The 25,308-nt window shown below is 46.1% G+C and overlaps 1 protein-coding gene across 1 annotated transcript in view; it reads left to right on the top strand.

Moving 5' to 3' along the window:
* The window catches only part of LOC123406950, a 41,518-nt gene extending 21,547 nt beyond the window's left edge, over window positions 1-19,971 (top strand). Inside the window, exons 2-5 of the mRNA XM_045099969.1 lie at window positions 2,451-2,488; window positions 2,688-2,955; window positions 18,964-19,244; window positions 19,316-19,971. Coding sequence (XP_044955904.1) covers window positions 2,451-2,488; window positions 2,688-2,955; window positions 18,964-19,244; window positions 19,316-19,748 — 1,020 coding nt within the window. The 3' untranslated portion in view covers window positions 19,749-19,971. The remainder of the gene's footprint in view (window positions 1-2,450; window positions 2,489-2,687; window positions 2,956-18,963; window positions 19,245-19,315) is intronic.
* Window positions 19,972-25,308: the final 5,337 nt, after the last annotated feature.

Genomic DNA, 25,308 nt, shown 5'->3' with positions numbered 1-25,308 from the left:
CTCCACATTTGATGGGCTGGTCCACATAACATGCCGGGGCAGAAAGGACATTCGAAGTGGTCGAGGCAGCCAATGCGGCGAAGGAGAGCCTGAGTTCTTTTCTTGCGGCAGCAGAGGTCCACAAGATAGTGAACTCTTAGCCATCGCCCAAGCAAGCTTGCGCACGTCCGGATCGCCTCCCAAAGAGAGCGCATCCGTGAGTAGGCTGAACTCAGCTTCTGCTCTCAAGCTTTTCCAGCCGCGTGGCGGTATCTCTATGGTGTCGAGGCGGAGGGGTTTAGAGATGCGAGCACCCAAAGGCGTACGTCGCAGGAAGTGCAGCTGCGTGGGGGCCGAGCGTGGTGCAGTTATAGTACAAGATAGAGGTGCTCAACCCATCTCGCACAAACACCGCAATGATGGATTGGTGCTCAACCCATCTCGCACAAACAGGGACGAAAATTCTCTTGTAAATTGATCTCCAAACCAATTGTGCCGATAAAATTTTCAAGATCTAACTCAGCTTCAAAATCTGTTCCATATACGCCTTCCCAGAATGAGTGTCATCCGCATATTGAATGACAGGGCAAGGCAGGTTGTCCGCAAGAGGGTGTCACAGCCTTTAAGGGATGTGCACCACCATCTTCTTAGTTGCAAGGATAGAGTGAATCTACCCACACCATCTATCCCCAAAACTGAGTGCTCGGTGGACGGTATCCAACGCAGACCAACTGACAGAATGAAACACCTTCCTGAAGTCCAATTTAAGAGCAATTGTGGTGGCGTTGCGCAAGCGACAACTTTGGTCAAGATCCATGGTGTAGAGAGAGTTGTCAGTGATACACCTCCCGCTGAGGAAACTTGTCTGCTTGAAAGGAACCAGGAGCCCAATGAAATGGTAGATATTTGACGCCAAGATCCTAATTACAACTTTCATGGCGCGGTTCTAGAGCGAGATAGGTCCGAAGCCGTCCGTCGAGAGCACTGACGCTGCTTTCGGTAGAAGCAATGAAAACTTGGTTGATACCCGCATGATCTGCACGTCAACGGTAGAATTCCTCAAGGAAATTCAGTTGATCATCTTTCACCAGGTCCCAGAAGAGCTTGAAGAAGCATGGACGAAAGCCGCCCGGCCCTAGGTTGTTGTTTGAGTGCATTCGGAAGAATGCGGACCTGAGCTCCTCCATGCCGAAAGGACACTCAAGCTCAGGCTGCCCAAGGACACGTGGCAACACTGACTGTGGAGGAACCACCCATGAAGATGAGGTAGTCGTCCCCAACAACTTCGAGAAGATACCAGTAATGGCGCCTTCTTTAACAACATGGTTAAAGTAGGGGATACCCTGGTATGGATAACATGAATCTTGTTTTGTCAGTGACGGGTAGTGGTATTTGCATGGAAAAGGGCGGTATTGTCGTCACCAAACTTGCACAATTTGAAGATGTAGAACTGTCGCCGGTATGCATCAAACTTCTTGAGTTCAATGGAGAACCGTTTTTTAATATCATGGAGGAGCGACTTTCGGGCGACTTTGGGGTGGTAAGCAATTGAGATTTCTCCACCAGATCAATCACATGAAAGAAAGGCCGACGGTTTGATGCCAATTCCGGGGGCTGGTAAAGTGGGCAGGACTATCGTTTAGACTCTTCTGGGCCCGCTTGAGGGTCCATGACAGACGACAGGCAGCTTCCGTGACGTGGTTTTGTGTCCTAGCCCAAACTGCTTGGATTAACAAGCGGTATTCCTTGGGCACGACCCACCAAGTTCAAAACAAAAAACCCGGGTGGCCGACGTGCGAGACCGGTTCAATCACCAAAGGAACATGATCGTCGGTGGCGTTCGCCACCGACTGCATAGTTGAGTTAAAGAGAAGACTCCATGGCATGTTGATAAATACGCGGCCGAGGCACATGAGGGTGGGGTCATCTCGACAGTTGAACCAAGTGTACCGCCTGTCGACGAGTGGTTGCTCCTAGAGGTTGAGGTCGTTGACCTCGAGGTTGAAGGTGTCCGCCGTGGCATAGTGGTACCGGGGCAAGTTCTTGTCATAGGGGAACCATGTTTAAAGCCCTCACGAAGATCCATGGAAGGGCGGACATGCCTGCAGCCGCACGCAGCTCTGCCACTAAATCCGAGTGAAGCTTAGAAGTGGAAGGGGTATAAACATTCATCACGACGAAGACGGCGCCCGCAACAAACTCGAAGAAGGACGTGATCGTGTAGGCAAGCACTCGTCACGGGCAAACTCAAAGAAAACACAAATACTATTGCGTTTTCACTAATTTCGTGCATATACCATGTATTTATTATGCCGTCCTTGTGAACAATGATGAGATGAAATGGAAATAAGGTCTGTTCATATATCACGTATACTAGTCCAATCCGATATCATGTATTGAATAATTATCTGCAACTCTTTATTAGCATTTGCTGATTTCTGATATAGTCTTTGTACTTTTATTTGTTGCAGGTTGATTTGGTTTCTACTGTACACATTGCTGACAAAGAGTATGTTCTGTGGCCTCATTTTCATGTTTAAACATTAGATTCTGCTGGCATTAACAACTCTATGAATTGACAAACATGTCTATCACTAACATCGTTTCCTTATCACAAGATCCCTGTACTTATTGTCTGTCGGCACATTCTATCATGGATAGAAGTTGCCAACAAAGTGAACTATCTAAGATATATTATTTCCGTTCAGATATTTCGATAAACTCCAACAAGCACTTGAAGACTATGATTGTGTTCTGTATGAAATGGTGATAAGCCGGGATAATTTAAACAACCAACAGGATCCAACGTTTGGGAAGAAGCTGACATCTTCCCGCAAAGGTTTCAGTATTCTTGGTTTCATACAGAAACAAATGGCTCGTTTCCTTTCATTGGATTACCAGCTAGATTGCCTTGATTATGGCGATGAGAAATGGCAACATGCTGACCTTGACTATGAGACATTCAAGCTGCTTCAGGTAATAAATTTAGTTACACTAGCACAATGGCCCGCACACATGCGCCGGCAATATTAACTTTCTTTATCATGATTCAAATAATCATATTGAATATGTGAGACATGTATTTAGTAGATCATAATAGTCCTGCTCGGAACACTTTTTTCTCTCGAAAAAACGCAAAAGCCTTTGCATTTCAATGCATTGATAGAGAAAAGAATTACTACAAGATCTATGAAGGACACACCCACAGTACAAAAGCCCTAAGAGAGGCACATCCGAAGTACAACAAGATGCCCCAGACGCTAGTCATGGACCCTTCTGGAATCGTAGCTGCGAGCTCTCTCGTGCCTTCCAAAGTCCACGGCCTATCCTCCCACTTAATTGTGTCGAAGAGGCGATCCAAACCGAGCCATGCTTTGTTGAAGATGATTGCGTTGCGATGCTCCATAATGCACGAAGCCACAAGCTAGATGATAGAGGAGTAGTCCGAGCCGAGGTTGGAGCCGACTAAAAACACTATGAACTGATTTATCTTGAGAAGTCAAAGATATTGCAGCAAAAAACTAATTTTATTATATTGGATAAATGAGAAGTCAATTGATAATGTTGTGACAAGTGTTCGAACAAGTGATGGCGACACTGATGACTTCCCGATTAAGATAGGACTGCATCAAGGGTCAGCTTTGAGCCCTTATCTTTTTGCCTTGGTGATGGATGAGGTCACAAGGGATATACAAGAAGATATCCCATAGTGTATGCTCTTTGCAGATGATGTGATGCTAGTCGATGATAGTCGGACGGGGGTCAACAGGAAGTTGGAGTTATGGAGGCAAACCTTGGAATCGAAAGGTTTTAGACTTAGTAGGACTAAGACCGAGTACATGAGGTGCGCTTTTAGTACTACTAGACACGAGGAGGAGGGGGATGTTAGCCTTGATGGGCAGGTGGTGGCTCAGAAGGGCACCTTCCAATATTTGGGGTTAATGTTACAGAAGGATGGGGATATCGATGAAGATGTGAACCATCGAATTAAAGTCGGATGGATGAAGTGGCGCCAAGCTTCTTGCATTCTCTGTGACAAGAGGGTGCCACAAAATCTGAAAGGCAAGTTGTATAGGACGACGGTTCGACCCGCAATGTTGCATGGCGCTGAGTGGTGGCCGACTAAAAAATGACATGTGCAACAGCTAGGTGTGGCGGAGATGCGCATGTTAAGATGGATGTGTGGCCACACAAGGTAGGACCAAATCCGGAACGATGACATACGAGATAGAGTTGGGGTAGCGCCAATTGAAGAGAAGCTTGTCCAACATCGTCTGAGATGGTTTGGGCATATTCAGCGCATGCCTCTAGAAGCCCCAGTGCATAGCCGACGGCTAAAGCATGCTGATAATGTCAAGAGAGGCCGGGGTAGACCGAACTTGACATGGGAAGAGTCTGTAAAGAGAGATCTAAAGGATTGGAGCATCACCAAAGAACTAGCCATGGACAGGGGTGCGTGGAAGCTTGCTATACATGTGCCAGAACCATGAGTTGGTCGCGAGATCTTATGGGTTTCACCTCTAGCCTACCCCAACTTGTTTGGGACTAAAGGCTTTGTTGTTGTTGTTGTTGTGGATAAATGAGAAGTCAAAGATACACAAAGCGTTTATTATATTGACAAAACAAAATAAATCATACAACACATGTTTCATCTTAAAATCTAAAGCAGGATGCATGTAATCTGTTCAACCAAAATCTTATATGTATTTCTCCATGCATCATCTGGCGAGTAAGCTGCACATCAGCATAAATATGAATTATCTTAGCCATAGTATCATTTTTGGTTGCTCTTTGTTGCTAGAAAGCATATGCTTTGCCTTTTCTATATCAACACAACTAAGTGCATCCTTTCATCCTACATACTGTCATATTTTCCACTATACTGAACTGAGCCATATTATGATGATAATCCAACAACAGTACATTGTTTTTTTGGATAGTTAAAGAGAAATATTTAAATATCAGAAGATCTTGGTCGTGAATTGATTAATTATTTCTAATATTGTTTCATACAATTGCCAAACAACGGAATTTCACCATTTTAGCAATATTGAAACAAAAGAACCAACGTCTCTAGGGTTCATAAAGCATCAAAGTGTTGAACACATAAGGACACTCTTTCCAATTCAAATGTATTGGGACTTCTTCTCAACTCCTCAACTGTATGTGAGATTAGACAATTATCTCAACTTCAAGTGTTCATTACGTTGACAAATATACCTCAGCAGGGGCACACGTCCTGGTAAGCCAAAAAGTAAAATGGAGGCTATGAAACCCTGGCCCAAGCACCGAATACACACTTATTTCATTGGTAAATAAGCTACACGGCTGCATAAAATTAATTAAGCTAGTGATGGCATCTATTTTAGTTGCTCCTTGATGCCAGAATATAAGATGCACTTTTCCTGCATCAAGTTAACCATAGCGCGTCCGCTTTCTGTGTGCTGCGTTTTGGCATCGCTGTGTGTAGACTCCAGGCCTAGTTTACCAAGAGAATTGAGAATTTTGAATTGATTTTTGACCAGAACTGGTTGATCTTTTCCACTTATAAGACGTAGAGCTCATGCTAGTTGCTTGAAAGAAATAATTCAATTATGTATTTTACCCAACTATGTAATATTACGATGATACTCCACTCAAGAACATCACCTGTACGTGCTTCTGCACGATTAGCAGTGAGATATAATAAATAAATATTACTACACATGTAAATGGAAGACGTCATGATAATTAGAAATAAGTGGAAAACTTAGGGTCATATTTTTTATTTGCTATTATCGAAAGGGTTATCTATTATAAATTCCCACATTTCTAATCCACTGAATAAACATTAAGCCATCTTCATCTTTAAGTCACTCCATATATAACCTACAAACAAAGAACACAGTAACATATTATATGTTGCCACTGTGTAGACTCCAGGCCTAGTTTAGCAAGAGGATCGAAAATTTCGAATCAATTTTCGACTAGAACTGGTCGATCTTTTCCCACTTATAATGAAGATGTAGAGCTCATGCTAATTGCTCGAAAGAAATGATTCAATTATATATTTAACCAACCATGTAATATTATGATGATACACTCAAGAACACCACATGCATGTGCTTCTGCGCTGCTACTAGTGAGACCTAATAAATAAATATTATTGCACACATATAGTAATGAAAGACACTAGGGGAATTAGAAATAAGTGGAAAACTTAGGATGATGTGTTTTGTTTGTTATTATCCAAGCGGTTATCTATTCATAAATTTCCGCATTCCTAATTTGTTGAATCAACATTAAGCCATCTTCATCCCCAAGTCACCCCATACACAACCTGCAAACAAAAACTGCAGTAACGTATCATTAAAGTTTCACACATTCCAAGAGAGCAATCTAGGCTCCAAGAGATCAATCTAGGCTTAGTAGTGAGTAATTTTGGGTGACCAAGATTTAAAGAAAAGGCAACTGAGCATTAGCAAAAGTGTTATTAAGAACATGTACATTTGCTACTGCACAATTTACTTGTTTGTGCATCTTTACCCTTGCTAATCATAAGTACGATAGCTAACCTTGGATTAGATTACTATTAGTTATTATTAGAGTTATATTCTAGCCTATATTTTTTCCTGTTGTATGAGGGGTTTCCTGCATATTTACTACCTGTACATGTATATATATATATTGACCATTGGCCCTCAGGGAATACAAGTGACACATTCCTAACATGGTATTAGAGAGCTAGGTCATTTTTTTTGCACGCTACAACTTGTGCTACTGATGCACACGCGTCGTCGTTGTCCTCCGTGGCCCTCGCTACTCTCTCTTCTAGTAGCTGCTGGCTCTCCAGATCCGCTACTCTCTCAATGCTAGCCGTCTCCTTCCCTATCCCGTCTATCCGCCTGGCCAGTGTGCTTGTAGGCCTCCTCCGCCCGTTCCTCCCGCGAGCCGCTGCAGGACTCCTTGAGCCGTCGCAACACTCCAGATCGAGCGACTGCAGGACTCCCGATCAAGCCACCACAACACTTCTCCACGCCAGATCGAGCCATCACGTAGCCTACCGTAGGATTCGATGGATCGCTCAGCCTGGTGGCCTCTGGATCGAGTTGTTCCTTGGATCCCGTCTAAGTTGCCTGCTGCTTGTTGCCTAATCTGCCTGTTGGTGTCAAGCCCCCGGCTGCACATGGTCTTCGGCTAGATCTGATCTCCGCTCGCTGCATTACATCTGCTAGTGCGCTAGCTGCTTTGTCTCGTTTGGCTGTTGGTTCTTCTCAAGCAAAAAAGAAAGAAAAAAGATGTTTTCATCGGGTCCGCATGTCTCTCACTACCCGCTGACTCCTGACGGTGTTTCCTTCACTACTCCCGTCTCACATGTGTCGTTTCTTGGTGCTTGATGCTCGTTTTCCTGTGATGTCGTCCCCTTCGGCGTCTTCTACTGCTCTGTTGGTCGCTGTACCATGGCTCCTCCCGCGCCATCCGCACATGGTGATTTTCGCTCTACACCGACACCTTTCGCGACTTTCACCGGCTGTGCTGGTGCATATGACTTCATCGACTGCACCTCGCACATGTTTCTTCCCTTGACGCTTGGTGCTTGTCTGCATAGAGCCTCGTCTGCTCCATCGGCCTTTGCGGACGATACTATTCATGCTACACCGCCACATTTAGCGGTTCCACAGGTGGTGGTGGTCATTCTTCTCGCGGTGCTACTGTGTCGACTACTTAAGCTGTGTACTTCACTGAGGAGAAGATTGAGAGACTTCGTGCCGTGCTGACTGTCTCCGACTCTATTGTCGGGTGCATCTACGTCGACATCTTTAGTTGTGCCACTGACTGAGCAGGAGATCATGAATTTTGATGCCTGCTGGCGCCATCTTTCGGCTCTACATCGATAGGTTCTGTTGGTTCTGCTACCGACTCTTCTGGCATTGTGAGACCACCTTCTACACAAGCAGGTACATCTCCATGGATTCTTGATACTGGAGCATCTTTTCATATGACTCATGATTCATCCACACTGTCCTCTACTCGACCTCTCGATTCTCCTGTTCATGTTCTTACTGCTGATGGTACCTCTCTTCCGGTTACTGGTCGAGGCACTCTTAGCACATCATCTTTTCTTGTTCCCAATGTGGCTCATGTTCCTTGACTTACCATGCAACTCATTTCGGGTGGTCAGATTGTTGACTTTGGTTGCAGGGTCATTCTCGACTTTGATTCATGTTCCGTTCTGGACCGTCACATTGGTGCTCTCCTTGGTGCTGGCCCCCGGCGTCGTGACTCTCAGGGTCTCTGGGAGATTGACTGGCTTCACCTTCCATCCGCTGCCACCGCCGCCAGTCTCTCCATCTCTGTTGCCTTGTCTACTAGCTCTTTTCAGCAGTGGCATCATCGCCTTGGTCACTTGTGTGGCTCTCGTCTCTCATCCTTAGTTCGACGTGGTCTTCTTGGATCCGTCTCCGGCGGTGTGTCTTTAGACTGTCAGGGTTGTTGGCTTGGTAAACAGGTCCAGTTACCTTATCCTCATAGCGACATTGTGCCTTGGTGTCCTTTTGACCTTGTTCACTCTGATGCCTGTGGTCCAGCTCCCTTTGCCTACAAAGGAGGTCATCGCTACTGTATTATCTTTATAGATGATTTCTCTCGCCACACACAGATATATTTTATTCCTTCTTGTAGTGAGGTCTTATCTATCTATAAGCGTTTTGCTGCCATGGTTAACACTCAGTTCCCTACGCCTATTTGTGTGTACCGTGCTGACTATTGGAGAGTATATCTCCAAGATGTTGCGTGGAGTTCTTGCTGAGCAGGGTACTCTAGGGTACTCTTGCTTAGTTTTTTCTCCTAGTGCTCATGCTCAGAATGGCGTTGCTGAGCACAAGCATCTTCACCTTCTTGAGACGGCTCGTGTGATGATGATCACCGCCTCTCTTTCGCCTCACTTTTGGGCAGAGGCCGTCTCCACTTCCATCTATCCCATCAACCTTCAGCCGTCTACTGCTCTGTAGGGTTTTGAGCCTCTCTTTGATCGTTCTCCTGATTACTCGACGCTTTGTTTGTTTGGTTGTGTTTGCTCTGTTCTTCTTGCCCCCCGTGAACGCACCAAACTGTCTGTTCAGTCTGTTGAGTGTGTCTTCTTAGGTTATAATGATGAGCATAAGGGCTATCGTTGTTGGAATCCGTCGGTTGTCGGATGCGTATTTCTCAGGATGTGACTTCTGATGAGTCTCACCCCTTCTACCCGCGTCCATCTTCCTCGAACTTTTAAGTGGAGGATATATCTTTCCTCACTTTTCCTGACACACCTATCACTCCCACCAAGTCTTTGCCCGTTCGTCCTCCTGCCCATCCTTCAACGATTGTTGAAGATCCGACGCCACCATCTCCCATGGTTTCCTCACCTTGCTTGTCACAAGATTCTGCATCTTCACCTCTGGTGTTTTCTTCGTTACCTTCGCCTATTCCAGAGATCCGTCCTCGTATTCTTTCATCTTTTCCTCAGTATTATATCGTCGTCCGCATAATGTGGATGCATCTACAGATGTGTCATCCTCCTCATCTTAGCCTACTTATGGCTTGCGTCCTTGTCCGCTTCCGCCTGTTGATTGCGTTGGTTTCCAACCATTGCGCTGTTGTTCTTGAGCCGATCTCTTATCGTGAAGCCGTTGTTCATCCCGAATGGCAGTTTGCGATGGCAGAGGAGCTTGCTGCTCTTGAGCGCATCGGTACATGGGATCTTGTTTCTCTTCCTCCCTATGTTCGTCCCATCACTTGTAAGTGGGTCTACAAGGTTAAGACTCAATCCGATGGTTCTCTTGAGCGTTACAAAGCTTGTCTTGTGGCTCGTGGCTTTCAACACGAGCATCATCGTGATTACGATGAGACTTTTGCTCATGTGGCTCATATGACCACTATTCGTACACTTCTTGCCGTGGCCTCTGTTTGCTACTGGTCTGTGCCTTAGCTTAATGTTAAGAATGTCTTTCTTAATGGTGAGCTGCGTGAGGAGGTTTACATGCAGCACCCACCTGGGTATTCTATTCCTGATGGCATGGTATGTCGTCTTTGTCGCTCTATATGACCTTAAGCAAGCCCCTCGCGCCTGGTTTGAGCGTTTTGCCTCTATGGTGACTGCCGTTGGTTTTACCGCGAGTGCTCATGATCCAGCGTTGTTTGTTCACCTTTCTGCTCTTGGTCAGACTCTTCTTCTATACGTTGATGACATGATTATCACTGGCGACGACCCCGAGTATATTGCCTTTGTGAAGTCTCGTCTTAGTGAGCAGTTTCTTATGTCTGATCTTGACCCTCTCCGCTACTTTCTTGGGATCGAGGTCTCTTCTACCTCTGATGGCTTTTCCATTTCCCAGGAAAAGTATATCCATGATCTTCTTGCTCGTGCTGCTCTTACTGATGAGCGCACTGTTGAAACTCCCATGAAGCTCAATGTTCACCTGCATGATACTAATGGTGACCCCTTGCCTGGTCTGACGCATTATCGTCATCTTGTTGGGAGTCTTGTCTATCTAGCTTTCACTCGTCCGGGTATCTCCTACCCGGTCTATACTCTGAGTTAGTTTGTCTCTGCTCCCGTTTCGGTTCACTATAGTCACCTCCTTCGTGTTCTTCAATATGTTTGGGGCATGATCTCTCATCGCATGTTCTTTCCTCGCTTTGGCTCCTTACATCTTCAGGCCTATTCGGATGCTATGTGGGCTAGTGATCCCTCATATCGTTGTTCACTTTCTGCTTATTGTGTTTTTCTTGGTGGTTCTCATGTTGCACGGAAGACGAAGAAGTAGATTGCAGTTTCCCTTTGAGTGCAGAGACTGAGTTGCGAGCTATGACTCTTTTGATGGCAGGGGTGACTTGGTTATGGTGCTTACTTCAGGACTTTGGTGTTTTTATCACTATACCCACTCTGCTATTGTCTGACACTACAAGTGTTATTAGCATCGCGCGTGACCCTGTGAAGCAGGAGCTCACCAAGCATATTTGTGTTGATGCTTTCTACGTACGCGCTGTTGTTTAGGATTAGGTTACTGTTCTTCAGTATGTGCCTTCCGAGTTAAAGTTGGTGGATTTCTTTACGAAGGCCCAGACTGAGCGTGGCATGGCTTCTATCTCTCCAAACTTAGTGTTGTTTATCCACCATAAGTTTGAGGGGGTGTTAGAGTTATATTCTGGCCTATATGTTTTTCCCGTTCTATAAGGAGTTTCCTGCATATTTATCACCTCTACATTGTTAGAGTTATAATACAAGTCATGTACCCCTTTGTATTTATCCCGTTGTATAAGGGGTTTCCTGCATATGTTCCACACATGTACATGTATATATATTGGCCTATGGCCTCATGGGAATACAAGTTGCTTATTCCTAACATGGTATTAGAGCTAGGTTAACTTTTGCACGCCGCAACTCGTGCTGTTGATCCGCTCCACGCCGTCGCTCTCCTATCTGGCTCGTTCCTGTCAGGCAGCGACTCCTCCTCGTCATCCTCATGTCAGCGCCTGCCTCGTCGCCAGCTCCCGCTCGGAAGACGGATCCGCTCCGGCTCGGATCGATCCAGGACGGGATCGGATCCGGTTCCAGCGCCTGCCTCGTCGCTTCTACCCACGATCCAGGACGGGATCGAATCCAGCTTCTGCTCCCGCTCCGGCTCGGATCGATCCAGACGGGATCGAATCCGGCTCTTTCTCCTGCTGCCGATCCTATAGGATCCTCGCCGCCGCCGATCCCCCTTCTCTCGCCCGCCCCCAGTCCGCCGCTTTTCCCGCTGCTGCTGCTTCCCGAGCGCCTCTGCTCGAAGTCGCCCGCCTCGTCGCAGGCTCTGCTCCCGCTGGCCCTGCAGGATGGAAGCTCGGCTCCCGCCGGCCCCGCTCGAGGTAGGAGGCGGCTCTGCTCCCGATCGTCAGATCCTGCCGGCCCTCTCTGATCTGCAGCTGCCGTGTGACCTAAAAAAATGTCTACTGCGTCGGGCTATGTTGCTGTCCCTCGATGTTCGGTGATCTTCGATGGTACTAACTACACCGAGTTCATTGGCTTCATGCGCATTCATATGCGTGGCATCCGTCTCTGGGGTGTTCTTTCTGGCGAGGTCTGCTGTCCGCCACGTCCGGTTCCTCCTGTGGCTCCCACTCCTCCGACCCCACCGGTTCTTCACGCGGATGCTCCTCAGGCTGCGAAGGATGCGGCTAAGGTTGCTGATGAGTCTGCTATTCGTGCTTATGATGAGAAGGTTTTGACTTATGAGGAGGCTCTTCAGGTGTATCATGGTGCTCTGTCTGTTTACACCCAGTGGCTTGATGATGATGCTCGTGCTGCAGTTGTTCTCACTGCTAGTGTTCTGCCTCAGTTTGCTTCTGAGTTTCTGGGCCTTCCTACTGTCTTTGAGATGTGGACTCGCCTTCGTCAACGCTATGAGCCCTCTGGTGATGCCTTATACCTCTCTGTGGTCCGTCAGGAGCATGCTTTTCAGCAGGGTGACTCTACTGTTGATGACTTCTATGCACATAGTTCTGCTATCTGACGCCAGCTTGATTCTCTCCGCAATGCTGGTTGTCGTACTTGCCCCTGTTGCCAGGCTGTCCAGGCCGATTTGGAGTTTCATCGCGTCTACGAGTTCCTGTCTAGGCTCCGTAAGGAGTTTGAGCCTCGCCGTGCTCAGTTGTTTGCTCGTGGCTGTATTTCTCTCATGGAGGCGCTTTCTGAGATTCGTGCTGAGGAGACTCGCTTACGTGGTGCTGGTTTGCTGGAGGTTTCCTCTGTGCTCGTTGCTCGGGCTCCTTCTACGCCCCCTGCTGCACCGACCCCTTCTCGCTCGAGTGCTCCGCCGCTCTTGCCCACTCCTTCTGGAGGTTCAGGTCGCCCCCGTCCATATTGCGACTACTGCAACAATGATGGTCATATTGAGTCCCACTTCTACACGAAGAAGAAACATCTGCGCAAGGCGCGATTATCATCTTCAGGGACTTCGTCCTCTACCTCGACAACTTCAGCCATCGCTCTGACTGAGCAGGATATTCTGACACTTAAGCGTCTGCTCGTTGCTTCAGGTTCTTCCTCGACGGGTACTGCTGGCTCTGTGACTGATGCTTCCCGCACTGAGCAACCACCTTCTACACAGTCAGGTACATCCCCATGGGTTCTGGACTGTGGAGCTTCTTTTCATATGTCTTCTCATTCTTCCACTTTGTCCTCTCTTCGATCGCTTGATTCTCCTGTTCATGTCCTCACTGCTGATGGTACTCCTCTTTCTGTCGTTAGTAGAGGCAATCTTACCACTTATTCTGTTCCTGATGTTGCTCATGTTCCTCGACTTACCATGAATCTGTTTTCTGCTGGTCAACTTACTGATTCCGGTTGTCGCGTCATCCTTGACGTTGACTCTTGTTTTGTCCAGGACCGTCGCACGCACACTCTGGTTGGGGCTGGCCCTCGCCACCGTGATTCTCAGGGTCTTTGGGAGTTGGACTGGCTTCATGTTCCTTCTGCTGCCACCACTATCGCTAGTTCCTCCGCTTCGGTCGCCTCAGCTACTAGGTCCTTCCAGCAGTGGCATCATCGACTTGGTCATCTGTGTGGTTCTCGTTTGTCGTCTTTAGTTCGTCGAGGTCTTCTGGGGTCTGTCTCAGGAGATGTCTCTTATAGTGTCAGGGTTGTCGTCTTGGCAAGCAGATTCAGTTACCATATTCACATAGTGAGTCAGTGTCTAAGCGTCCTTTCGATTTAGTCCATTCTGATGTATGGGGTCCGGCTCCCTTTGCTTCGAAAGGGGGTCATAAATACTATATTATTTTCATAGATGACTTCTCTCGTTACATATGGCTTTATTTTATGACTTCTCGTAGTGAGGTGTTGTCTATTTATAAGCGTTTTGCTGCCATGGTTCATACTCAGTTCTCTTCACCCATTCGTGTGTTTCGTGCTGACTGCGCTGGTGAGTATATCTCTAAGATGTTGCGTGGTGTTCTTGCTGAGCAAGGAACTCTCTCTCAATTCTCTTGTCCTGGTGCTCATGCTCAGAATGGTGTGGCTGAGCGATCCTGGTGCTCATGCTCAGAATGGTGTGGCTGAGCGAAAGCATCGTCATCTTCTTGAGACGGCTCGTGCATTGATGATTGCTGCCTCTCTCCCGCCTCATTTTTGGGCTGAGGCCGTCTCCACCTCCACCTACCTCATCAATCTACAGCCTTCCGCTGCTCTACAGGGTGATGTTCCTTTCGAGCGTCTTTTTGATCGTTCTTCTGATTATTCGATGCTTCGCTTGTTTGGTTGTGTTTGCTATGTTCTTCTTGCCCCTCGCGGACGCACCAAACTGACCGCTCAGTCTGTTGAGTGTGTCTTCTTAGGCTACAATGATGAGCATAAGGGCTATCGTTGTTGGGATCCTATCGGTCGTCGGATGCGTATCTCTCGAGATGTGACTTTTGATGCGTCTCGTCCCTTCTACCCACGCCCATCTTCCTCGACCTTTTCGATGGAGGATATCTCTTTCCTCACCTTTCCTGACTCACCTATGACCCTCATCGAGCCTTTGCCTATTCTTTCCGCTCCCTCTGCTTCTCCACCTCTAGTCGATTTGCCGCCACCATCTTCCACGATCTCCTCGCCTAGCATGTCACCGGATTCTACACCTTCATCTCCGGTGACTTCTTCATCGCCACCTCCCGATTCTACCTTGGCGATTCCTCCTTCCATTGTTCCATCTTTTCTCAGTGTTACACTCGTCGTTCACGTCCTGTGGATGCCTCTGTGGATGTGTCGTCATCCTCGTCTCAGCCTCCTTATGGCTTGCGTTCTCGTCCTCGTCCGCCTGTTGATCGCTTTGGATTTCCCACCGTTGGTGCTCCTGTTCTTGAGCCGACTTCTTATAATCAGGCTGTTGTTCATCCTGAATGGCAGTTTGTGATGGCAGAGGAGATTGCTGCTCTTGAACGCACTGGTACGTGGGATCTTGTTTCCCTTCCTCCCGGAGTTCGTCCCATCACTTGCAAGTGGGTCTACAAGGTTAAGACTCGCTCCGATGGTTCTCTTGAGCGTCACAAAGCTCGTCTTGTGGCTCGTGGTTTTCAGCAGGAGCATGGTCGTGATTATGACGAGACTTTTGCTCCTGTGGCTCATACGACCACTGTTCGTACACTTCTTGCTGTGGCCGCTGCACGCCACTGGTCTATATCTCAGCTTGATGTTAAGAATGCCTTTCTTAATGGTGAGCTGCGTGAAGAGGTGTACATGCAGCCACCACCTGGGTATTCTGTACCTGATGGCATGGTATGTCGTCTTCATCGCTCTCTCTGTGGCCTTAAGCAAGCCCCTCGCGCCTGGTTTGAGCGTTTTGCCTCTGTGGTGACTGCCGTTGGTTTTTCAGCCAGTGCTCATGATCCGGCATTGTTTATTCACCTTTCTCCTCGTGGTCGGACTCTTCTTCTTCTCTATGTTGATGACATGATCATCACTGGGGATGACCCCGAGTATATTGCCTTTGTAAAGGCCCGTCTTAGTGAGCAGTTTCTTATGTCTGATCTTGGACCTCTTCGCTATTTTCTTGGGATTGAAGTCTCTTCTACCTCTGATGGCTTTTTTATATCCCAGGAAAAGTATATCCAGGATCTTCTTGCTCGTGCTGCTCTTACTGACGAGCGCATTGTTGAGACTCCCATGGAGCTCAATGTTCACCTCCGTGATACTGACGGTGATCCCTTGCCTGACCCGACGCGTTATCGTCATCTTGTTGGCAGTCTTGTCTATCTAGCTGTCACTCGTCCGGATATCTCTTATCCGGTTCATATTCTGAGTCAGTTCGTCTCCGCTCCCACATCGGTTCACTATAGTCATCTCCTTCGTGTTCTCCAATATCTTCGGGGCACGATCTCTCACCGTCTATTCTTTCCTCACTCCAATTTTTTGCAGCTTCAGGCCTATTTGGATGCTACGTGGGCTAGTGATCCTTCAGATCGCCGTTCACTTTCTGCTTACTGTGTTTTTCTTGGTGGTTCTCTCATTCCCTGGAAGACGAAGAAACAGATTGCTGTTTCCCGTTCGAGTGCAGAGGCTGAGTTCCGAGCCATGGCTCTTTTGACGGCAGAGGTGACTTGGTTACGATGGTTACTTCAGGATTTTGGTGTTTCTGTCACTACACCGACTCTGCTCTTATCTGACAGTACAGGTGCTATTAGCATTGCGCGCGATCCTGTGAAGCATGAGCTCACCAAGCATATTGGTGTTGATGCTCTCTATGTGCGCGCTGGTGTGTAGGATCAGGTTATTGCTCTTCAGTATGTGCCTTCCGAGTTACAGTTGGTGGATTTCCTGACGAAGGCCCAAACTAGAGCACAACATGGCTTTTATCTCTCCAAACTCAGTGTTGTTCATCCACCATGAGTTTGAGGGGGGTGTTAGAGTTATAATATAAGTCATGTATCCTTTTGTATTTATCCCGTTGTATAAGGGGTTTCCTGCATATGTTTCACACCTGTTCATGTATATATATCGGCCTATGACCTCATGGGAATACAAGTTGCTTATTCATAACATACATGTATATATATATATTGGCCATCGGCCCTCACGGAATAGAAGCTGCATATTCCTAACAGTTATGCCTCCTATATCCGGTAGTGAATAGTATTTTTTGTCATAATTAAATTAATGCAATAACCTTTCTTGCACCATACCAGTGCTTAGAGTGTTAGACCTATCTAGCCATCCATAATCATGTTAGCAATCTTTCCTTTGTGCGTCATGCCTATTCTTAATAATGTGCATGGTTGTAGGTCACTTCCTTGCTTGCCATGCTTTGATGTTGCATAACTCTATTGGATTAAATTTAGTTAAAGCTTCAATTCGGAAAGTCAAATGATCCTTATATTACTGAACACATTTTAAGAACTAACTCACATTTATGGTGTAACTACAAAGTTGAGAACTACTATAATATTGCTCGCTTTGTTCAGAAATATAAAATAAATTCGCTGTCCAAGTTCAAGCAGTAACTGCAACTTTTTTGCCCTCCAATCCATATTAATTGTCGCTGATCTTATATGGATTGGAGGGAGTAACATCTTTAATAGTTAAGAAGTCAGAACCATATGGAAGTTTTTTAATACAAATTGAATACAAAACCAACTTTGTATAACATAATCCACATACTAGTGGATTAATATTAGTCAAGGCTTGAATTTTGATAATCAAGTACATATCATTAAGGTAATATATATTGTGATACATAATGCTTTGTTTGGATGTATGTATTGAAAGTGAACGAATTGCATTGGGTCCAATATCAGATCAACCTTGTTTTGGAAATATGCTACAATACCAATCTATTGTTTGGTTCCGGATGAAACTGCTTGTTAGAATCCAACAATGTAGCAATGCCAATTTCATGTTTGGATGTTATGTTGATGAATTGACCTAGACGTATCCATCCTTCCGCAGCCGCATGACCGGCTCCCTCTGCCTCATTCCTCGTTGCCGACATCTACTTTCCGCCACCGTGTGGCATCCCCACTCCAATCTGGCTGTTGGCGGCCTCTCACTCAGCCTGGTAACCTCCCAGAATACGACCAGATGGTTGGTGTCCACAGGCATCATCAGATGTGCAAGACCAAGAGCGCTATGGCCACCGCGCGCCGTCCATGGCCAGCTCCTCCATTAAGTACTCGCTCCTGGACCTGCCCCTCCCCACCTTCACGGAGTTCGTCGCCGCCAGCGCCAACTTCTCCACTGTGCACCGCCTAGCCGTGTCCTCCTCCAACTCCTTCCTTGCATGCTCCGTGACCAACCGGTCGCCGTCTTCTGCGCCGCACTGTGGCGCGACCTGGTCAAGGTCTCACCTTGCTTGGCCACCGTGCGCCTCTAAGGCACCACGGCCTCCCCCGACGACTCCCTCTTTCTTTCCTACGAGCTTGTCCTAAGCGCGCAGCCGCTTTACGAGCTACTCCGCGGCGCCAACAACCCCTCCTTCACGCCGCTCGCCTCCTAGCAAGCGCGGCTTGCCTCCCCGCTGTTCCGCGACTCCCTGGCGTTGCTCCACCAAGGGCATGTGATCTGGAGATGCAGGGCAGTAGTGGCCAGTGTGGGAGGAGGAGCAACTGTGGTAATAGGGGCAAGGGTGTCCCTATCTTTCCATGAGATGGTAGCTATTGATTTTGGTGGAGTCGACTTTGACGATCAGACTACAACATGTGACGACGTTGCGCCTTAGCAATCTCTAAACCAACTCCAAGATGTTATTGGCCACGCCGGAACGCGATCAACTGGACCACGAAGGTCTAATTCCTGCAAGCAAGCAGAGAACAAAGAAGAACCAAGATTTGCAATCTGGATGTTGCGGATAAAAGATAATTGATTAATGATGAAAGCTGTGGTTTCATAAGCGTTCTTGGCATGATCCTTGGACACAAATGAAGTATGTGAAGTTGCAGCTGTGACTAACTTTTAGCTAAACCAAGGGCTACATTTATAGAGGGAGAGGGCAATTTCATCCAACCCTTGGAGGGGGGGCCGAAACCCACCTTATCTTGTATTCCTTCACTATTATGGCCAGAACAAACTTAAACCTAGAAGAGCTAAAATGGTAACAATGCTAGCAACAAGTCAACAGACCAGGACCGAAGTTTATTTGATTAACGCAGCCACACTCAAAAGTACAGAAAAAGAGACTCCAGCTAAACCACAACAGCCTGTTCACTTGTTGTCGTCATCAGCACTGCCATCTTGGACTTCATCCTCCTCCTCAGAAGTACAGTTACCATATAATAGTAGATTATGTCTTTCCACTTATTGCAGTTTTCCTTGTGAAACTTCTCAAGAGGATAAGTTTCAAGGTGAAATTGCGTTATTATGGTTGGAGGTTGATGGGTGTAACTTCTTGATTTGCAGATTTCATAGCAAAGAGCTTCTGAAGCTCATGTGTGCACTGCTCTGTACCTCCTCTTTCTGTCGAGGCCCTCCAAAAAATTGTGGACTAAATGTATTCTGCTTTTTATGGTTTTCAGACTGAAAGAGGTGAAAGCTTTCTCACATTTGCAGTGGACATGACCCTGAAATCAACTAAAGCCTTAGTACAACCAAATTCTCCAGATGGTCTTGATTTCTGGAGATCCAAGTTGCTATGGGCCTCACGTGTTCTACCGATGCCACTTATTGGATTATTTGTTATCACCGGGCTTTGTTTGCCAGTGGATAAGCAAGATGGATATCCCGAGCTCAAAGCATTATCCAAACTAGATTTAGGAGCTGCTCTTAAGATTTTTCTGGCTAAGCAATTGACCTCCGAGTGAGTATATTCACACAAGTAATGCTAATTATGGGTCTTCATTTACTAATTCTTATTTTTCTCGTATACAGTTTCACCGCCATGACTGCACCTGCCGAGGATAAGTCGGTTATAATTGGGGAGAGGAACAGAGTTGCAACTGAGAAGATAAAGGGTGCGATAAACCGAGGGTACAGGAGAATAGCGGTTCTGTACGGAGGTGGCCACATGCCAGACCTTGGAAGACGTCTTCGAGAAGAGCTGAATATGGTCCCATCCAATGTGCAATGGGTCACTGCATGGTCAATAAGAAGCCGGGAGCTAGATAAAAAATCGCTTCCATTCTTGAAGACGATGGCTGAGGTTTCAGGGTGGCCTTTGAATAGATACGAAACACTTGCTTTGCTCATCTTTTCTTCAGTTCTTGCAGTGGATCTATGGTTTTGGGAGTTTCTTGTGGAAAACAGTCTGAATTGGGTATCTTTGGCTGGTTCCTGGATTGATCAATTTAGTGCTCCATTTTGACAAAGAGTTTGTCTGAAAAAGGGGGGAAATGAAGTTTAACAACACACTAGTGTATAGCGACAGTCCAAAGAAAAATACAGAACTATTTACTGTTGCAGTTAGTTCGAGATATTAGTTGAAGTGCTGTCTATGCAAAATTGTAGATAACAATTTATCGGATCAACTTGGAATGAGATTAGTGAGAAAGTCTAAGCCAGTGGTTTGGTTGGACTTTTGCAGCCAATTTCTGTCTTTTCAAAGTCGCTTCGTTCCTAAAAAGTATTTTCAGAGATTTCACTACGAACGAATGCATCTAAATATTTGTAGGTAAACACTTCCTATCTGTGCTCTGAAGAAACGCCAGCGACAGACCATTCGAAGGCCGTCGATTCGTTTGAAATCTATGCTCAAGATTGTGCCTCATATATATGGGAAAAAATGGGAACAAAATCAAAGAAAACCATCAGCGTAAACCCTGCACGTAATCCCCTCCCAATAATCACTCGCGAGCCTATCATCCATAATCGGTCACCCCGTTCAAGCTCTGCCCCCACCTTGCCCACCTCACCGCAAGCTCTGCGTTGCCACCAAGCTCTCCTCCAGACCTGGCCAAACGGGTCGGAACATCATCCATAATTGCTCGCCCCGCCCAAGCTCAGCCCCCACCTTGCTCACTCATTGTCAGCTCTGTGTTGCCACCAAGCTCCCCTCCAGACGGCCCGGCCCGGCTCGCCCAGGCACGTTTATTAGTCGGGTCGTGTCGTGCCGGCCCGTGGGCTGCGTCTCTAGGCCCAGGCACGATCCGATTATTAAACGGACTGGCATGTTGGCCCGATTAGCACGCTGGGCCATATTTTTTTTAGCCATATGGGCTTATTTTTTAGCCTATTGGGCCATATTTTTGTATATATATATATTAAAAAAATCTAAAAATATATATATAAAAAATAAACGGGCCGTGCCGTGCCGACCCGCGTGCCCAGCCTCCAGGCACGGCCTGAGGCGTGCTTCGTGCCGGGCTCGAGCATGATTAGCTCGTGCCAGGCCGGGCCCGTGACGTGCCAGGCACGCGGGCTGTTGGGCCATCCCATTTACCCGGCCCATTTGGCCAGATCTGCTCTCCTCGCCAGATCCATTGCTCCATCGGACTCGCAGATCCACCTTGGCGGCCAGGTCGATGTGCCTACCACTTCCACCTCTCCGACCAGCTTTCGCCCCCAGTTCCTCTTTCGATCCTCTCTGTGGAGCATCACGGCTGCCCCTAGTCCTCTCCACCGATGCATACCTTGGGAGGCGATGCTTCATCCTGGCAATAGCAGTTCAAGGCCCAAATCAAGGCCGCGATACGTACTTCGCTAGGCTCCACCACCGATCGAATCCACAGCATTGGGGGTTTCTCCTGCCGGCCGTAGAACGGGCATCGGACTGCACAAATTCTGCCCTATGCAGAGCGTCCAATCTCCAAATCCAAGGTATTTGAACTGCCTCATTTAGGGATTTTGTTTGTAATTCATCCAACAACCTAGTATTGTGAACATTTTTCCTTAGTTTCAATTTTTTTTCAGTGCTTCCATTGAATTTGACGAATCTTCTGCCACTTATGCTTCAATGTTCCTATATACGATGCAGCCAATATATATGTACCCATCGTTGGCGGTAATTTTGTTTTGTTTCCTTGGTTCCATCTAATACTAAAATTGCAACCTCTGTAGTTTGTCTCAGGTTCATACACTCATGCTTCTAAATTGTGGCCAATTTGCAACGGTAGTCTAGAAAAAATGCTTTCGCTTTTAGTTCCTACATTTTAAAATGTGATCAATTTTGACCAATTTGTCACCCTCATCTCTTAATCGCTCACAACAGATTCAGATACGTGTGGTGGCAACACAACAGATGCATCCTCATAATGGCACCAAGCTTACTAATACCAATGTAATGTTCTGTATAGTTGAGTGTCCATATTTCGTGCTTCCTACATTCTTGATCTCATCAGACAACAAATACACCTTTGTTAGTTCTGATGTAATGCTTCCATACAACTAATTGTCACCACACATCGAATATATCACTTTATTTTCTTCTAACACTTCTTTCAGAAATGCTAACACATTATATTCAGTATGTTCTGAGATCACACTCAAAAATGACTAAAAAAGAACTTCAAAGTCGATATGTAGCTGGTCGGTTACATGATCTTGTCCTACGTCTCCCGAAGGCGCGGAAAGACCCCATTCGTCAAAAAATGGGGAATCTTCTCAATGTTGGCACATTCTCAGCCCGAGAGGGTCTCCTAGAATGGATCATTGACATCAAACTTGTGCTTGTACATTGTATTCAGTATTGCTTCGTCTCGATGCCTCATACTTGTCATGCGTCCTAAACTTCACATATATGATGGAGAAGATGCATGTCACCCCCTTTATTCTCTTAAGTTGAACGACTATGCATAAATCTTTTATATCTCCTTTTGGAAAAATGTGCTTTCACTATGTTGAGGTCACGTTGAGATTCCAGGAATATAATGCATGAGATTTTTCATGATTCATTTGTATCATACATGTGCTTCTTCACAGTGCACAGTTTGCTTCATATGTGCCATAGTTTATGCTTCAACATTGTGTACAGTTTGCTTCTTTTTTGCAGGTTATGTACTGTACGGTTTGCTTCATATGCTTCACACTTGTGCTTCTAAGTTGTGTTCAGTTTGCTTCGTTTCCATGCTTCATATTATTTCATAGGTATCATGTTCTGTATCGTAATCTAACTATTGATGCTCCCTAAATTTTTGCAGGGCTAACGAGAGTGGAAGATCATGCTTTGTTGATGATGAGCATGCATGTTAAGGTCATCGATGGTGGCGACCTGAGATCAAGCATATTAATGTCATCATTTCAAAAGGAAAGTAGCAAGATACACTCGGTGGTTGAAGGTCAAGTGTGTTGTCCCCCTTGATGGGGTCAGCCTTGCCACTCGACGCCGGACTCTTGTGGATCACGATGTCAACACCCATAGATTTGGACGACAAAAGGAGGTCTTAGAGGCTAGCCGGACATGGTAGATGGAGCAGGGAGGTACTGGGACATGACCTAGTGGTGGTGCGACATAGTAGACAGGAAGTGTACATATTATTTGTAAAGAAATTAAATTGCTAGTAAGCTAAAAATATGCAATCATAACACATGGAATGATATCAGCTGAAAAATTAAAGCACACCACACGAGACCACTTGGAAAGAAAAAAACTATGGATTATAAAGCGTGGTTTGTAATATTGGAAGCACGATTTGTGTAAGATGAAAGCAAATTGAGCACATTTCTATTTCTTTGAACCACTTACCTAATATGATTGAAACATGTGCTATACGTACTTATGGAAGAAGATCATAATAATTATTTTTTTATAGAAAGGAGGTCTTGTTCGGTTAGAGCAATGCTCTAGTTGATTGGATTTTTTTCATTACATAGAAAATAAATTTCTATTCAACATAACAAGTTTAATTCACCGTGGAAGCAAATTGATTGATAAACAGAACCAGGTTTATTTTCGCATATATTGAACAAAAACGTAAGCAGTCACACACAACTCAAGGAAGCAAATTTAAATAGGGCGCTGATCTGCGCCGGCGAGCGACCAAAACTTTCGTCCGGTCGCGCGCATAAGGTCAGATCGAACCCTGTTTGATCGTCAGATCAAGCCATACAACAAAAAACATTGATGATAGCAAAAACAACCAGCGATGTAGTAAATTTATGTATATATGCAACAAAAACATGGTTGCGGCAAAATCATCGTCGTCGTCGTCGCGAGGTTGCAACACCGCCTTGATGGATGTAGCAAAAAAGATCGCCGGTATTAGCAAAATGCACTATGGTTGCAGCAAAAAATCGTCACACCGTCGTTAGGTCGCAGTTCCACCTTGATGGATGTAGCAAAAAAGTTCGCCGGTATTAGCAAAATGCACTATGGTTGCAGCAAAAAATCGTCACACCGTCGTTAGGTCGCAGTTCCACCTTGATGGATGTAGCAAAAAAGTTAGCCGGTAGTAGCAAAATGCAACTACGGTTACAGCTTTTCTTGGTGGGCAGAGCCGACTGAAACTTTCTGTGTCTATAGTTAAAGCTTTTTTCAACAACGTTTGAAGCTGCCTTAGATGACGGTTGCAACACTTGTATACGAGCGAATCCGGCCATGGCAGCAGGCGACGAGGGCGACAGGCGGAGGCTGGAACCGGCGGAGCGGATGATCGTCGGGGACAAGAACCAGTGATGCGGGCGGTCGCAAGGGCAGGCATCGGCGATGCGGGCGGCAGCAGCGCAGGGCCGACAGCAGCGCGGGGGCGTAGGGACCGCCAGATTTAGAGGGATCGCACGATTCGCACGCGACCGGTCCGAGAGTTCAGCCGATGCATTGGCTGTAAACGTAGATATGCTTCATAAGAAAGCAAATAGCCTAACGTGAAAAATAAAAAGTAAAAACTAGCCTTATTCATGGAGGTTGGTACGGCTATGGAGTACTGTTAGGAAACAAACCGATCATATTGCTTCCTATCTTCCTACCTTTTGCTTTATTTGAAGAGCCATGCAATTTGGAAGCTATGTTTATAGAAGAAGAAATGACGACTCGAGAGAGAGGCAAGCGTGAAGGCTGGAAGCAACGTTTAAGGAGGAGGTTGGAGAGAGACCGCGTGAGAGTTCACGTCGTGCTTCGTCGAAGCAGTTAGGAAGTAGCAATAAATTAGCGAGTTACCCAATTTTTCTCGTGGGTTAGTTATCAAATTGGACGTACCTCCTTCTTCCTATCCAACGGCTCCTACCGGTCTGATAGATGTAATTCATCTATAGTCTGATGCCTAGCGATATCCATATTTGTATCCATGTGTAGTCCGTAATGAAATTTCTGAACACGAGCTCAAATTTGTGGGTTCGCTCCTAAATATTAACCTCCGTATTCGAGTCATATGTGAGGCTATATTCGAGACCATGACCCACCCACCAATTACATTTATTGCGACGCCCGCCGTCCCCCGCACGAGAGCGCCAACGTCATGGGAGCGTGTGCCGTTTTCATAACGATTATCGGCCCATTTATTGCGAACCAAATTGGCTCGCCGCTCCACCGTGTTTCCTTTTTTATCAAAATTAGTTCAGCTTTCATGACTATTTCCTTCGTCACACTTTACAAGGCACGGTTAAATTTACGTCCATTTTCATAATGAGGTTTAAGACGCATTGCATTTATTCCTAGCAGCTAATTAGTACTTCGTTGTATTATTTCTATATGCATGCATAGAATGAATGTTATTTTTCACTTCATCTCACAGCCAATTAATAATCCTTTACGTTTTAATTTTTTTAAACACGTATTCTAAACCGTGACAGAGGGAATACATCTTCTTTCGCCCCGAAGAGATACTTCCCTTTGTCCCTTTACTGATTGCGACGGCTCCTGAGCTGGGATTCGTTTTCACAAGTGCATCATGCAATGTTGAAGTCTTCCATCGCAGCAACAACTACTCCCTCCATTCCTAAATATAAGTCTTTAAAGAGGTTTCATTAGTGGACTACATACGGATGTATATAGA

This window comes from Hordeum vulgare, chromosome 7H (genome assembly GCF_904849725.1).
Source record: "Hordeum vulgare subsp. vulgare chromosome 7H, MorexV3_pseudomolecules_assembly, whole genome shotgun sequence".
NCBI lineage: Eukaryota > Viridiplantae > Streptophyta > Magnoliopsida > Poales > Poaceae > Hordeum > Hordeum vulgare.
The sequence above is the reverse complement of the archived record's forward strand: the minus strand, read 5'-3'. Positions and strand labels throughout refer to the sequence as shown.